Source organism: Gadus chalcogrammus, chromosome 10 (genome assembly GCF_026213295.1).
Source record: "Gadus chalcogrammus isolate NIFS_2021 chromosome 10, NIFS_Gcha_1.0, whole genome shotgun sequence".
NCBI lineage: Eukaryota > Metazoa > Chordata > Actinopteri > Gadiformes > Gadidae > Gadus > Gadus chalcogrammus.
Window position 1 is genome coordinate 20,723,457 of NC_079421.1, and position 16,982 is coordinate 20,740,438.

At 41.1% G+C, this 16,982-nt stretch overlaps 1 protein-coding gene across 2 annotated transcripts in view; it reads left to right on the top strand.

The window, feature by feature from the left end:
- cplx2b (complexin 2b) overlaps nt 1-7,637 on the top strand; it is a 29,284-nt gene extending 21,647 nt beyond the window's left edge. For both annotated transcript variants that reach the window (XM_056600793.1, XM_056600794.1), the window contains exons 3-4: nt 6,373-6,548; nt 7,346-7,637. In XM_056600793.1, coding sequence (XP_056456768.1) covers nt 6,373-6,548; nt 7,346-7,543 — 374 coding nt within the window. In that variant the 3' untranslated portion in view covers nt 7,544-7,637. The remainder of the gene's footprint in view (nt 1-6,372; nt 6,549-7,345) is intronic.
- Nucleotides 7,638-16,982: the final 9,345 nt, after the last annotated feature.

Consider the following 16,982-nt stretch of genomic DNA (forward strand, 5'->3'; position numbering starts at 1 on the left):
CTTTTTTAGAATCTTTCCATCCAATACATTTATCTATCCTTGCGCTCTCTCTCTCTCTCTCTCTCTCTCTCTCTCTCTCTCTCTCTCTCTCTCTCTCTCTCTCTCTCTCTCTCTCTCTCTCTATGTGAGATAATTTATATCAATATATATGTATCCATCTATCAATAAATATATGGTACATTTCTTTATCTATCTATCTTCCATCCATTTAATATCTCTATCTCTCCATCAATCTATCCATCTATTTCGTCCCTTCCTCCCAGCATGCAGCATGGCTGTAATTGACCCCATGCAGGTTGCTGATGGTTGACCTTTTCTCTGCTACTCCAAACATGCTGTCATTCACTGCAGCAGGACACAGCTGGTAGCAGGCCCATGAATATATATGCAATCACCAAACACATGCACACAAACCTGCGCACATATGCTGAATTACCCTTCCCCCCTCCTCCAACACACACACACACACACACACACACACACACACACACACACACACACACACACACACACACACACACACACACACACACACACACACACACACACACACACACACACACACACACACTTTCAAATAGGTTTGTATAGTAGCTGAGTCCTTTGGTAGAGTAATTTTGTGGTGAAGTGAAGTGTAATCTGGCAAATGCAGTAGTTAAATACAGTGGGTGTGTCTGCACATCAATTTTCCGCCGAATCTGATTGGACAGACCGTCAGATTCTCTGTCTGAGCAAAAACGTTAAAAGATATAATATTTGTTTGTAAAATAATTTATTATTGTATATGCTACTTGAATATAAAAGGTCACGCACACACGCACTTATCGAAATTAATTAAATTGAGCTGCATATACCCACTCATACATGCAAGCATCAACAAACATAAACATCCAGCATGAAACAGATTTTACTAAAATCTGTTTCAGTAACACACACACACAACCTCTCCCTCGCTTAAGAGAGCGATTGTGTGTGTGTGTGTGTGTGTGTGTGTGTGTGTGTGTGTGTGTGTGTGTGTGTGTGTGTGTGTGTGTGTGTGTGTGTGTGTGTGTGTGTGTGTGTGTGTGTGTGTGTGTGTGTGCATGTAAGGATTCCTGGCTGAATGCGTGTGTGTGTATGTGTATGTGTTTGTCCAGCTCTCCTGCAGTTATAATTAGATATTGGCTTCATCTGCCCCCCTCACCCTGCTACAGAGACCAGCCCTTGGGGTAAGGGTCCAGCTTGGCCTAATGTGTTAGTAGCACCGTCATATTAGCCCCGGTCTCTGATAGGTGCCAATACCAATCTGCTGTCAGTACAGCAGGTAAGGTTAGGTGTCATTAACAATCACTGTTAGCACAGGTGTCTATGACTTTCTTACCCTGCCATGGAGGCAGAGTGGTCCGACGTTTGGCACTATCACAGGCTTTTACTGAGATTAGAAAAAGTATAGGAACACCTTTCCTCAAGCACGCAATATATATAAAATCAAGCAATATCCACTATATAGAAAGAGTATTCACAATATTTAGCACCCTATAGATAGAATAGTTACAATATGGATTGGAGTCACCATAACTATGGAATAGTCACAATAGGGAATGTTGCAATAAAGATGGGATAATCACAACAATATATATTGATTCGTCGCAAAATATATTTAGTGGTCAACACAATAGTCACAATATGGATAGAGTGATGATATCTTTATAATATTGAGGATGTGGGTTGAATATGAATATGGATTATAGAAAATTAACAGAATAATCAGAATCTAAACAGAATAGTCACTATATAAATGAAATAGTCACATTGCCACCTAACAAAATAACTTGAAAAATAGAGATCTTATGATAGCAGAGGTAGGATGATGTTTCTAATGAGAGCTACAGGGACTGATCTTATCAGGGTTTGTAATACAGTAGCTGGCTCAATCCCGAGCATCTATTAGAGATCCCGACCCAGATTGGCAGGGCTGGACAGCACCTGCAGCCCATCCCGCTGCCAAAGCTCATTTCCTGGGGAGCCGAGGAGGAGTCGGGGGGTCTGATGGTGGAGATCTATGCTTTTATTACCAAAAAAGATTTAAAAGAAAAAACCACAACAGCGGCTCATAGGTATGGGGTGTTAAGGGATCGGGCAAATTGAAAAAACATGTACACACACACACACACATGCAGACGGGTTGCAAGCTCAGATGTCAGGGTTGGACAAGATCGAATTTACTTTACACATCCCCGATAGGAACCTGGAGCGTCACATCAGAAGGCCGTGACCGGTATAAGAACTGCAGACTGAACATTGGATCCCAGAACCATTCGAATGGGAGTCAAACCACCAGAGCCTCCATGGCCAACACACAGCAATCAAACCTGTTGTCTTGTAGCTACGGAGAGAGGAGAGGAGGGTGAGAGCGAAGACTAGAGGAGAGGAGAGAAAGGGGAGGGGGGGAGAAGAATAGGGTGTAGGAGGGTTGAAGAAGGGTTAGGGAGAGTAAGGGGGAGGAGGGGGAGAGGAAAGAGGAGGGAGAGAAGATGACAGAGGCAGAGAGAGGAAAGGAGAGGAGAGGATTGGAAGCGAGAGGAGATGGGGAAGGGGAGAGGATAAGGGAGTATGAGCAGGGAACAGGAGAGGAAAGAACAACATGGAGATATCCGCTCGTGGATCAAGGATTAAAAAAAGACGTCAAGTGGGCGGGGCATGGCTTGACGTAACCATTACGCTGCCAGCCAATAGGGAGCGAGAAGGAGAGGAGTGTATGGAGGAAGACACTGGCTGAAGGGTGAAGATGTCTGAGGCTCTTGGGGGGGGGGGACACATTACATCGGTCCCACGACGCCATAGTAACGACCGTCCCATTAGTGCTAGTCATCTCTTAGCACAGGCATCCGTCTCCTAGGCGACAGGACAAGTGCCCCGCCCTGATTTGGCCCGGCATCAATAACGTGAGTGAAGTCATAGCTCGGGGACTGCTCATTTTATGGGACTTTTACGAGTTTTTGTGTATTCACACAGACACACACACACACACACAGATACGTAAGCTCATGCATAAACATCAGCTAATTTATGCATAGAAAGTCCCTGTGCAGTGTTTAACATTGGAAGGGGGGCAAAACATAATGGAGATAACGTAATGCATGTTTTATGCAGAGGTCGGGGGTCAGGGCAGGGTCACCTGCTATGAAAGGGTCACAGCGGCGTTCTAAAGAGAATTTCAAGGTCAAAAAGGAGCTTAACCAGTACAGAGAAGGAAGGACCAACATATAGGAATACAACATGCATCGACTAGTAGTGTAGACTCGTACAAAGCACTAGAGACCAGTATAGACCAGCATAACCAGTACAGTGTGGCCTACTATTCTAACCATGACCTTTCTTTGGTTAGCAGTTTCTATATGGCGATTGATTATCATTGTAATGTCATTATTTAAATGGTTCTACAGGTTTATGCGTGCACGTGCATTAATGCTGTTTGGAGAAGTGACACACAGGTCTTATGGAACATCCTTAACCCCTTATCTCATTAGATACCCATGGAGCGGGCGCACACACACACACACACACACACACACACACACACACACACACACACGCGCGCGCACACCCGCACACATGCGCACGCACGCACGCACGCACGCACGCACGCACGCACGCACGCACGCACGCACGCACGCACGCACGCACGCACGCACGCACACACACACACACACACACACACACACACACACACACACACTCACAAACTCACAAACTCACAAAATCCCAACCACAACACCCGTGCCCCATGCGGAGAGCTGATTGGTCCTGCTGGGCTGAGGTTCAGTAGAGCTCCACAGGGTAATTAGTCCAATTTAGTCCCTTACACCAGCAGCACTTTGAAAGGGGATGGCATATTCTATATTATTATTATATTCAAATTTAATTATTATATATATATATTTTTTGCAATATATGATGGGAGGTAACTATGCAAAACAGTTCATATGAAAATATACAGGCAGTCCATTTTACGTCGAGACAAATAATGCCCCATTTATCAGAGGGAAGGAAATACAGAAACGAACCGCTTCTACTCCACCAAAAACCCGGATGAAGTTTCAGAAGTCCAATAAAAGACCTGACATACATCCAAAGGGAGCATTCCAAAAAAGCCCTCTAAGCTCCATATTAACAATGTCCCTTTACCTTTAAGGTGCAGCGTGTAGGATTAGTGCCATCTAGCGGTGAGGTTGAAATTTGTAACCAAGGGAATACCCAAGCCCAAAGACATACAGCGTATAAACACCGCATTGGCCTTTCGATCGTTCGTCAACGGCATTGCAAAAATGGAGAGGCCAAGACTGGCCGGTAATTCTATAGTTGTAAATGGGGACGCCATGCTTTTTGCAGATACAAAGCACTTTTAAATTAACATATCTGGACCAAGGGTTTATGATCCAGGTGGAGTAAAATAAATAATAGCCTGCATATATTATATACAAATTATAAAATCTATCTAATATTCTTTAATATGAATATAATAATGACCCTTTCAATCAGTAGAAAAATATAAACGTAGTGTATTTTATTCAGCTCCCGCACTTACATTTTCTTTCAGTCTCTGCTTTTCAAACATGGCAACGCCATGATTTATCACAGCAAAGGTTTGAAGCAGTCAATGCGATCTCTATGTTTATCTTTGAACCCCACTTATTCCTCTCCAATTACGAAGGAGATGCTACCGTGGGCTCTACTGACCTGTAAGGAGCCAGAACGTGAACGGTCTTAAGTAAAGACAGCACAGAGTAGCCAAGTGTCAAGTGATGGGGTTCTTTGATAGACATATCAATTGTATTGAATAATTTAGTCTGAAAAACGATATGATAGCATTGCTGGATCCCACTCAATGCTACCGACTGCCCCTTTAAACTTGAAATCAAACCGAAAGAAAAATCTTTCTGCATTCCCTATCTCTCCCCTTGTCGGCCAACTTGGGTAGTCTGATTCCGATTTATTTTTAAATGTGGGTGTCGCCAGATGAATCACCTCCACCTGCTTTCAAATCCTCCCCTTTCCAAGTCAAAACCGAACTTAAAACATCCTATTCAACCCCAAAACATATTGCTCTGGTCTTGCACAGTTCAGCAATACATTATATCCTTATTGCTAGTGTAGTAGTTCAATAGGAAATGTGGTGAAGCCAAACTGCCTTGGTATTTTTTTGATACATTCCATTTATTTAGAAAATACATTTACCCAAAGCGATATGTTCAGCATCCAGAGTCAGGTCATCTTGCTCAAGGACGATCAGTTTCCCCACACCTAACCCTGGTGTAGTTCTAGAAAGATCCACGTCCCTGGGCTTTGATAAAAGCGTCTGCTATAATGACTCAATAGTAATCAGAAGCTTGAGTTTCAACGAGAGCCACAGAGCAGGACAGGTAGAGGAGACAGATGGCTCCCAGGGGACTGCACCCGGTGTCCTCTTCCATCTTATGAGTACTTTGAGGGCTTTCCAACTTTTATTTTCCTCCTCCTCCTCCTCCTCCTCCTGCTCCTCCTCCTCCTCCTCCTCCTCCTCCTCTTCCTGCTCCTCCTCCTGCTCCTCCTCCTCCTCCTCCTCCTCCCGCTCCTCCTCCTCCTCCTCCTGCTCCTCCTCCTCCTCCTCCTCCTCCTCCTCCAGACCCCCGTAGTCCTCTGGTCCATTACAGGGCTGGTCCACTGGTCCACTGGTAGTCAGAATGCAGTCTTCTCTAGAAAACGCATCCTATCTCAAAGGTTCAACATCACAAATCACTACTTATTAGAGACCTGTTGTGTGAATATGAATAATATTTTCATTTTTACTTATTCTCGGAATTCTTACAATATCGTATTATACCATAGATATATTTGATGTCAATCAAGCACTTGTTTATGTGCTATATCTCAAAGATTCCTTCCTTCCTGTCCACGGGGTTGAATGGAGGGCTGGGATCATAGTGTCTTCCCATTTCTCTGATGCCACAATCCTACGCTGAAGGAGCTCGAACCATCAACCCCACGCTTGGACGAGAAGCGCTCTGACCACCTGGCAAAATGATTGTATCCATCAGGGTCTGATTTAATACGTGGGGCGGCAGTAGCTTAGGAGGTAGAGCACGTTGGCTGGCAACCGCAAGGTTGTTGGTTCGATCCCCGGCTCGAGGTGTCAAGGTTTCCCTGAGCAAGGCACCTAACCCTAACTGCTACCGACGAGCTTGCTGTCGACCTTGCATGGTTGACGCCGCCGTCGGCGAGTGAATGTGTGCATGAATGGCTGAATGTTACAATATTGTAAAGCGCTTTATAAATGTGCCAAATAAGGGCTGTCCATTTATATACAAATATACATTGCGTTTATTAACTCCATGTGACTTCCTGTGTTTCCAGGGGCCACCAAGGACATGGGTAAGATGCTGGGGGGCGAGGAGGAGAAGGACCCCGACGCGGCCAAGAAGGAGGAGGAGCGGCAGGAGGCGCTGAGGCAGCAGGAGGACGAGAGGAAGGCCAAGCACGCCCGCATGGAGTCGGACAGGGAGAAAGTACGGCAGACCATCCGGGACAAGGTGAGGGAAGCTTCTCATGCACACCCCCACATATCTCCTCATCTTCCTCAAAATACACGACTAACAGTACATACATTTACGGCATTTACTAAATGCTTTAATCCAAAGCGATTTACAATAAGTACATTTGTCATAAGAAAGTAAAAAAATATATATCTGTCGGTACAGTAAGGATGTTCATAGAACCAAGAGATACAACAAAGATAGCTAGGACAAGATGATACATAACTAAGGACTATAACTCAATGTAACATACAATAAGTGCGTACTTTAAGTGCGTTCTCTAAGTGCCAGGACATACAACATAGTCCTATTTAATGTTATCGACAGATATTCTGTGTACATTATTAACTTCAAGATTTCTAACTACTACCAAATAAGATTTCCAAAAAAAGGAGTGCAGGTTTTTGGCAAACCCTTTTGTGTCTAGCACATGTTCAAGCTGAGAGAGCGGAAGACATTAGTGTTTGGCGGGGAAGGATTCTGTCGGAGCCGAAGTCCGGACTTCCTGTGGTCAGACTCATGTCACATGGTTACCGACATCAGCAGGGATTCACTGCACAACCTGTAACAACCAACGGATCAGCCTCCCCTATCTTGTACTCCTCATCCCTCCTTTCCTCACCACCTCCCCCCCCCCCCCCCCCCCCCCCCACCCCAATCCTGACTGCTCATCTATCCCTGCCCTCATCTCCCCTCCTTGAATGCTCTCCTCCCCTCTCCTCCCCTCTCCTCACCCCTCTCTCTGACTCCTCTTCTCGCCCCGGACTCACCTCTCACATCCCCTTCCGCTGCAGTACGGCTTGAAGAAGAAGGAGGAGAAGGAGGCGGAGGAGAAGGCGGCTATGGAGCAGGCGTGCGAGGGCTCTCTGACGCGCCCCAAGAAGGCCATCCCAGCCGGGTGTGGAGACGAAGACGACGAAGACGAGCAGAGCATTCTGGACACCGTGCTCAAGTTTCTGCCCGGGCCGCTGCAGGACATGTTCAAGAAGTAGAAGCAGTCTGTATGTACGCCCAAACAAACGCTCTCACGCCCAGGGGAGTCGCTCTGGTCAAGCCTGGGCTGGGTGGAGGGGAAAGAGGGGGATTTGAAATATATATATATACAAAGGGGAGGATGGTGAGAGAGAGCTTGGGGTTGGTCGGTGCATGGGGGAGATGTGTGTGTTTGGTTATTACAGGGGGAGGATGGAAGATGAACAGGGTTCTGCTGACATTGGAGATTTGGGGGACAGCGCAAAAGGTTTCTGGGAACGTAATTATGAAATCTTTACTATAGAGATAGAGGCTACACACACTGCCTTCCTAGAAAATTTGTATTCGTCCTTTTTTCTTGCTTTTTTCGGTTTTGTTGTTTTTTTTTACTTCCATTTTGTACAGAAAGATGTGTGTCGCGATGATGATGACGCTGACTCTTTCAGGGCACCGGCGATGGCGCTCGGGTGATTCTGGTGTTTCACACTTAAACATTCCTAAAACAAATGACACCACACATCGGTCAGGTCAGGTGTTAAGACTGTTGAGGTCATCTCCCATATGTAAGGGATTGGCGGGGAACGGCATGCTGGGAAAATAATGTTAGTCCTCTCACTTATGGTGTGTTTTTTTAGTAGAGAAAGAAAAGAAAGATCGATGGGACATTTTGATTTTTACTTTACTGCCAATTTTCTATTTTTATAGTAATCCCTGGTGGCCGATCCCTGTCTTGGATGATCGTACAATCCACGTGCCTTCATATCTTCATCTTTAGTTGAGGATTGTCACTGAGGCTGATACTAAGGGTGCATGCACTTGTCACATCACAGCTTGAGTCAGGTCTATGGTTGTCACGCAACATGATGTGATTAATGTCTTGTTGACAGAGCAGATTGCATCAGCGTAGATTTGAAAGAACACCATCGTAGTGAATGCTATGTTTAGGTTCTCCTCAAAGACTTAAGAAAAGGCGTGCAGAAGCGGAAGAATCCTTTCGATAACCTGCTATCTAATAGAACTCATGGATGGTCCATTGTTATTTTCATCAATATATGAATACCTAGGCCTTCGTGTATGCCCCTACAGGGGGGACTTCAACAAATATTCAGCTCTAACCCTTTAGGAAAATGTTCGATCCAGTTTAGCTGTTTACACTGCCATATTGCCAGACGTCTAAAGCTGTTTCCCAAGATTGTTTCACCCGTTTATGGACCAATTTCTATAATCAACCACCAGGAAGGTTAGCTCAGATTGTTGAAGAACTTTCCAACCTTCTTATCCCGGCAAGGGAAGTTTACGATCACTAATCTTCTTTCCTACCTTCTTTCCTTCCTACATTCCTTCCTATCTTCTTACTTAACGTCAGACATATTTACCGTTGCATGCGTTAGTGCTGTCCCATGGACAATCAAAACACAGGATGAGGTGGCTGTAGCCAGTACTTTACATGATGTCATTTCCTGTCACATATTAAGTACAATGAAAATGGTACATTAAGCACTTGACTAACTGATTCCTTATAAATTATTTTCTTGAAGTATATTATATATATATATATGTTTACACCTTAATTTCAACGCAAAACATTATTTTCAGTTTTCCGTTGGCTTAAAACACAACTACAACCTTTCTTCCCCGATCAATGGTTCCCCCGCTGATGTAAAATCAGAATGCTAAAACAACAGACATCCAGACCAAAGAAATATTAGAGATACTGACTTATTTCTTTAGTGATCAGCGCCACCTAGTGTTTAGACAAAACACTGACCTCTGAACTGTGAGGTCTATGCATTCAAACATGCAGTAGACTACAAAGCAGAATATAGGGCCAACCTATCCAAATACACTAAATTGCACTCGGTACATAAATAAGTATGAACAAATATACCTTCATAAGTTAATTCTACATTAAGCCTCAAACAAAGACATGTATATTGTATCGAAGTTAGTGGAACGCCTACATTTGTTTTTTTAAAGAGGAAAGTAAAAGTACTTCCACGTCATTCAAACCATTAAGTAACGTGTTTGGTCACATGCAAACGCTACAGAATGATGCACATTTCTATCTAGTAAACTACTTTCTATACATAGGATAATGATCCAGTGTATAGAGAAAGCATGATGCTACACCAAGTACACGAAAAGAGGTAATGATTCTGTAATTATTTGCTAACTATCTTTAGGTGCTTAGTTGTTGGATAATAAATTACCAATACATTAGATTGTGAAATAGAATTTCCTAAATGATGAATAATATCAAAAAACAACATAATTATAAGCATTACTGTTTTTCTTCATTTTTTTTGGTTTGGTTTTCTAACTCAGATAGGATCTTCTCACTAGACAAAGCCATAATGTTTTAATTGCAATAATTACGTTAATTGTTTAAAATAGTCCCTCATTGGAGTTAAATCTCATGTTTGTTTGTATGAATATTATTTTTTGCATATCTTTTTGTAAACCCTCACTTTGGTTATTTATCCAACAGTATACGCAAAGATGAAAAGTGTCTACATGTACTTGTATTTGTATTTCTATATCTATATGTATGTACTCTACATGTCTATGTTTATATGTGTGTCTCTTTCCTACGTTCTCGTGTTGTGAGTGCATTGGGGCTGCCCTAGTCTACGTTCCATTGTCTTCAGAAATGATTCTGTGCACAGGTGGTCTGCAGTGGGGGGCCATGTTAAAACATGTTGAATACATGTGAAATAATTCATCCTTCTCATTGTACGCATGCTAACCAAATGCCAAAAGATTACAAAAATAAAACTATAATATTATAGTATAAGTAACTTTCATTCTAACAATGATAATTTGTAAGTATGATAATAATATAATAAATACTGTGTTAGAATCTCTGTATCTCTGATTGTCTGCTTGCAACAGAATCTATGTTTTTTCGATCCAGAGGATTATAGGCATGGGGGGGGGGGGGGGGGGGGGGGGGGGGGGGGGTCTCATCTGGTCTCGTTTAGTTTGGTGTGGTCTGGTTTATTGTTGTCTGGTTTGGGCAGGTCGGGTCTGGTCTTGTTTAGTCTAGCCTGGCCTGGCCTAGTCTGGTCTGGTCTGGTCTGGTCTGAGCTGGTCTGGTCTTGTTTAGTCTAGTCTGGCCTAGTCTGGTCTGGTCTGAGCAGGTCTGGTCTGGTTTTGTTTAGTCTAGTTTCGTTTTAAGGTTGTTCTGGTTTAGTCTGGTCAAGTCTAGTCTAGTCTGGAATGGCCTCAGCTTGATCCGGTCTGGTTACGTCTGGTCTAGTCTAGTCTGCAGGGCTAGTGCATTTTATATTTAATAAATTAAAACAAACATTTAGATAAGATGGTGATTTAGTTTGGACAGGAATGGCTACTCTTAAAATATTTTTAAATGATACAAGGGGATGCGCAATTACGCAAAACACAGTATTTAGAATATTGGCGTTTATGATATTATAACCAAAATGTGTTTTTAGTAAAATTTTTGTTGTATAATTTTTGTCTGACTGAATTATTCTCTTATTTATTTTGTCGGTATTCAACCCGCTGAGGGTGTGAAATCATCATGGTTTAACAGCTCACCTGGGATAACCATGCATCCCTGACACGTTTCCATGGAGATGATCCCAATGACGGCGTGAAAACTTGGAAAAAAAATAATGTTCCCATAAATCAAGGGGCAAGCTGCTGTAGTAGGGTGCTCGACTCGATGGTGAAGTTACTGGGTCGGATCCCCCAATGTCCACAGACAAATCTGTAGGCCTCTTTGTGCCCTAAGACACCCCTACCTGATTCTTAATGACATGTACCTTGCATTTACTGTGTGTTTCCTGGACAAAATTGTCCAAGCTAAATAGTTCTACACAAATAAACTGCCCACGAATCAGATCTGCCATTCAATTTAGGACTTTGCATATAGTACAGCTATAGGGTGGCTTTTGAGACCCTCTCTCGACAGGGCACGTGGCAGGGCTTCAGAGCATGTGGGCTGCCTCTGTGAAGGGTTGAATACCTCCTCTTTATCATCAGCTTTCGTCGGTGATCATACTCAGCTGGCTCATGGCCAGGGACGCGGAAAGTCAGTCCGAGGGGGGGGGGGGGGGGGTGCTGAGAGAGAGTCTATATAATGACGTCATAATAAATGCTGCGCAAGTGCGCAACATCCATTGTTTACAGAGACGAGATGACGGGTGACGTCACATTCTGGGCTCCGCTCTGATAAACACTACTGGTGTGCAAAAAGAGTTCTGCCAACTAGCAACTGTTATTCACAAACGTTAGCAAGTAAACAATGTGGAAATTAGAGTCAACTCGGCTGATACTGTGCTGAATTTCACACACTAACAACATGTCGACAAGCTGTTGCGGTCCGGGATTATACACAGCGTTATAACAAGGATTCAGGAGGTTATTTCTAAGCATTACCAGCAGTACCATATTCAGCTATGGACAGTTCTGCGTTTTGCGTCATAGCCTACGTCAGCCTACACAGACAATTGATTTGTTCAGGAAACTGAATAAAACATAGGGGGTAACACAGTCGTTTTTATCAAATGAAACATAAGGGGTAACACTGTTGTTTTTTATCGGTCGTCATGAAACAAAAATAAGGGGTAACACTGTAGTCTATGTCAAATAAAATATAAGGGGTAACACTGTCGTTTTTTATCGGTCGTCATGAAAAAAGTATAAGGGGTAACTGTCGTTTTAATCAAATGAAACATGAGGGGTGACACTGTCATTTTTCATTGGTCGTCATGAAAAAAACCATAAGGGGTGACACTGTTGTTTTTTATTGGTCGTCATGAAAAAAACCATAAGGGGTAACACTGTTGTTTTTTATTGGTCGTCATGAAAAAAACCATAAGGGGTAACACTGTTGTTTTTTATTGGTCGTCATGAAAAAAAACATAAGGGGTAACACTGTTGTTTTTTGTTGGTCGTCATGAAAAAAAACATAAGGGGTAACACTGTTGTTTTTCTTTGGTCGTCGAGAAAAAATACATAAGGGGTAACACTGTCTTTTTTCATCGGTCGTCATGAAAAAAAACTTAAGGGGTAACTGTCATTTTTTATCGGCCGTCATGAAATAAACATAAGGGTGTCGATATTTATCATATTTATGTCGATATTTATCAAATAAAACAGGGGGTAACACCGTAGTTTTTTATTGGTCGTCATGAAAAAAAACATAAGGGGTAACACTGTTGTCTTTGTCAAATAAAATATAAGGGGTAACACTGTCGTTTTTTATCAGTCGTCTTGAAAAAACCATAAGGGGTAACACTGTCGTTTTTTATTGGTCGTTATGAAAAAAAACATAAGGGAAATAATAGAAATACACACATACATTTTAATGTCATGTATATCCTCTTTATTAATGATTGATTATATTGTATTGTCATCGCCTCAGTGGTGCAGTGGAGTGCACTCTGCCTAAGCCACTGGAGACCGGGCTTCACGTGCGGTTGCTGTCTTCTGTTGGAATGTCGTTATTTATCAAATAAAACATACGGGGTAAGACTGTTGAGTTTTATTGGTCGTCATGAAAAAAAATATAAGGGGTAACACTGACGTTTTTTATTGGTCGTCATGAAAAAAAAACATAAGGGAAATAATAGAAATGCACACATACATTTTAATGTCATGTGTATAATGTTTATTGATGATTGATTATTCTGTAATCGCCTCTGTGGTGCAGTGGAGTGCACTCTGCCTAAGCCACAGGAGACCGGGGTTCAAGTCCTGTTGATGTCTTCTGTTGGAATGTTGATATTTATCAAATAAAAGATACGGGGTAACACTGTTGTTTTTCTTTGGTCGTCATGAAAAAAAAAAAGGGGTAACACTGTTGTTTTTTATTGGTCGTCATGAAAAAAAACATAAGGGGTAACACTGTCTTTTTTCATTGGTCGTCATGAAAAAAAACATAAGGGGTAACACTTGTTTTTCTTTGGCCGTCATGAAATAAACATAAGGGGTAACACTGTTGTCTTTGTCAAATAAAATATAAGGGGTAACACTGTTGTGTTTCTTTGGTCGTCATGAAAAAAAACATAAGGGGTAACACTGTTGTTTTTTATTGGTCGTCATGAAAAAAAACATAAGGGGTAACACTGTTGTCTTTGTCAAATAAAATATAAGGGGTAACACTGTTGTGTTTCTTTGGTCGTCATGAAAGAAAACATAAGGGGTAACACTGTTGTCTTTGTCAAATAAAATATAAGGGGTAACACTGTTGTGTTTCTTTGGTCGTCATGAAAGAAAACATAAGGAGTAACACTGTTGTCTTTGTCAAATAAAATATAAGGGGTAACACTGTTGTGTTTCTTTGGTCGTCATGAAAGAAAACATAAGGGGTAACACTGTTGTCTTTGTCAAATAAAATATAAGGGGTAACACTGTCGTTTTTTATCAGTCGTCTTGAAAAAACCATAAGGGGTAACACTGTCGTTTTCTATTGGTCGTTATGAAAAAAAACATAAGGGAAATAATAGAAATACACACATACATTTTAATGTCATGTTTATACACTTTATTAATGATTGACTATATTGTTTTGTCTAGTGGTGCAGTGGAGTGCACTCTGCCTAAGCCACTGGAGACCGGGGTTCAAGTGCGGTTGCTGTCTTCTGTTGGAATGTTGTTATTTATCAAATAAAACATATGGGGTAACACTGTTGATTTTCTTTGGTCGTCATGAAAAAAAGCATACGGGGTAACACTGTTGTTTTTTATCAGTCGTCATGAAAAAAACATAAGGGGTAACACTGTCGTTTTTTATTGGTCGTCATGAAAAAAAACATAAGGGAAATAATAGAAATGCACACATACATTTTAATGTCATGTGTATCCTCTTTATTGATGATTGATTATTGTGTAATTGCCTCTGTGGTGCAGTGGAGTGCACTCTGCCTGAGCCACTGGCGACCGGGGTTCAAGTCCAGTTGATGGCTTCTGTTGGAATGTCGAAATTTATCAAATAAAAGATGCGGGGTAACACTGTTATTTTTCTTTGGTCGTCATGAAAAAAAACATAAGGGGTAACACTGTTGTTTTTTATTGGTCGTCATGAAAAAAAACATAAGGGGTAACACTGTCTTTTTTCATTGGTCGTCATGAAATAAACATAAGGGGTAACACTGTCGATATCTATCAAATAAAACATAGGGGGTAACACTGTTGTTTTTCTTTGGTCGTCATGAAAAAAAACATAAGGGGTAACACTGTTGTTTTTTATTGGTCGTCATGAAAAAAAACATAACACTGTTGTCTTTGTCAAATAAAATATAAGGGGTAACACTGTTGTGTTTCTTTGGTCGTCATGAAAAAAAACATAAGGGGTAACACTGTTGTTTTTTATTGGTCGTCATGAAAAAAAACATAAGGGGTAACACTGTTGTTTTTTATTGGTCGTCATGAAAAAAAACATAAGGGGTAACACTGTCTTTTTTCATTGGTCGTCATGAAAAAAAACATAAGGGGTAACACTTGTTTTTCTTTGGTCGTCATGAAAAAAAACATAAGGGGTAACACTTGTTTTTCTTTGGCCGTCATGAAATAAACATAAGGGGTAACACTGTCGATATCTATCAAATAAAACATAGGGGGTAACACCGTTGTTTTTCTTTGGTCGTCATGAAAAAAAACATAAGGGGTAACACTGTTGTTTTTTATTGGTCGTCATGAAAAAAAACATAAGGGGTAACACTGTTGTCTTTGTCAAATAAAATATAAGGGGAAACACTGTTGTGTTTCTTTGGTCGTCATGAAAAAAAACATAAGGGTTAACACTGTCTTTTTTCATTGGTCGTCATGAAAAAAAACATAAGGGGTAACACTTGTTTTTCTTTGGTCGTCATGAAAAAAAACATAAGGGGTAACACTGTCTTTTTTCATTGGTCGTCATGAAAAAAACATAAGGGGTAACTATGTCGTTTTTTATCGGCCGTCATGAAATAAACATAAGGGGTAACACTGTCGATATCTATAAAACATAGGGGGTAACACCGTTGTTTTTCTTTGGTCGTCATGAAAAAAAACATAAGGGGTAACACTGTTGTTTTTTATTGGTCGTCATGAAAAAAAACATAAGGGGTAACACTGTTGTCTTTGTCAAATAAAATATAAGGGGTAACACTGTTGTCTTTGTCAAATAAAATATTAGGGGTAACACTGTCATTTTTTATCGGCCGTCATGAAAAAACCAAAAGGGGTAACACTGTCGTTTTCTATTGGTCGTTATGAAAAAAAACATAAGGGAAATAATAGAAATACACACATACATTTTAATGTCATGTATATACTCTTTATTAATGATTGACTATATTGTATTGTCCAGTGGTGCAGTGGAGTGCACTCTGCCTAAGCCACTGGAGACCGGGGTTCAAGTGCGGTTGCTGTTATCTGTTGGAATGTTGTTATTTATCAAATAAAACATACGGGGTAACACTGTTGATTTTCTTTGGTCGTCATGAAAAAAAGCATAAGGGGTAACACTGTTGTTTTTTATTGGTCGTCATGAAAAAAAATATAGGGGGTAACACTATCGTTTTTTATCAGTCGTCATGAAAAAAACATAAGGGGTAACACTGTTGTTTTTTATTGGTCGTCATGAAAAAAAACATAAGGGAAATAATAGAAATGCACACATACATTTTAATGTCATGTGTTTCCTCTTTATTGATGATTGATTATTGTGTATTGTCAACGCCTCTGTGGTGCAGTGGAGTGCACTCTGCCTAAGCCACTTGTGACCGGGGTTCAAGTCCGGTTGATGTCTTCTGTTGGAATGTCGTTATCTAGCAAATCAAACATAGGGGGTAACACCGTTATTTTTTATTGGTCGTCATGAAAAAAAACATAAGGGGTAACACTGTTGTTTTTCTTTGGTCGTCATGAAAAAAAACATAAGGGGTAACACTGTTGTTTTTGTCAAATAAAATATAAGGGGTAACACTGTTGTTTTTGTCAAATAAAACATAAGGGGTAACACTGTTGTTTTTCTTTGGTCGTCATGAAAAAAAACATAAGGGGTAACACTGTCGATATTTATCAAATTTATACATAGGGGGTAACACTGTTGTTTTTCTTTGGTCGTCATGAAAAAAAACATGAGTGCTAACACTGTTGTCTTTGTCAAATAAAATATAAGGGGTACCACTGTCTTTTTTTATTGGTCGTCATGAAAAAAAACATAAGGGAAATAATAGAAATGCACACATACATTTTAATGTCATGTATATCCTCTTTATTGATGATTGATTATTGTGTATTGTCATCGCCTCAGTGGTGCAGTTGAGTGCACTCTGCCTAACCCACTGGAGACCGGGGTTCGAGTCTGGTTGCTGTCTTCTGTTGGAATGTCGAAATTTATCAAATAAAACATAGGGGGTAACACTGTTGTTTTTCTTTGGTCGTCATGTAAAAAAACATAAGGGGTAACACTGTCGTTTTTTATTGGTCGTCATGAAAAAAAACATG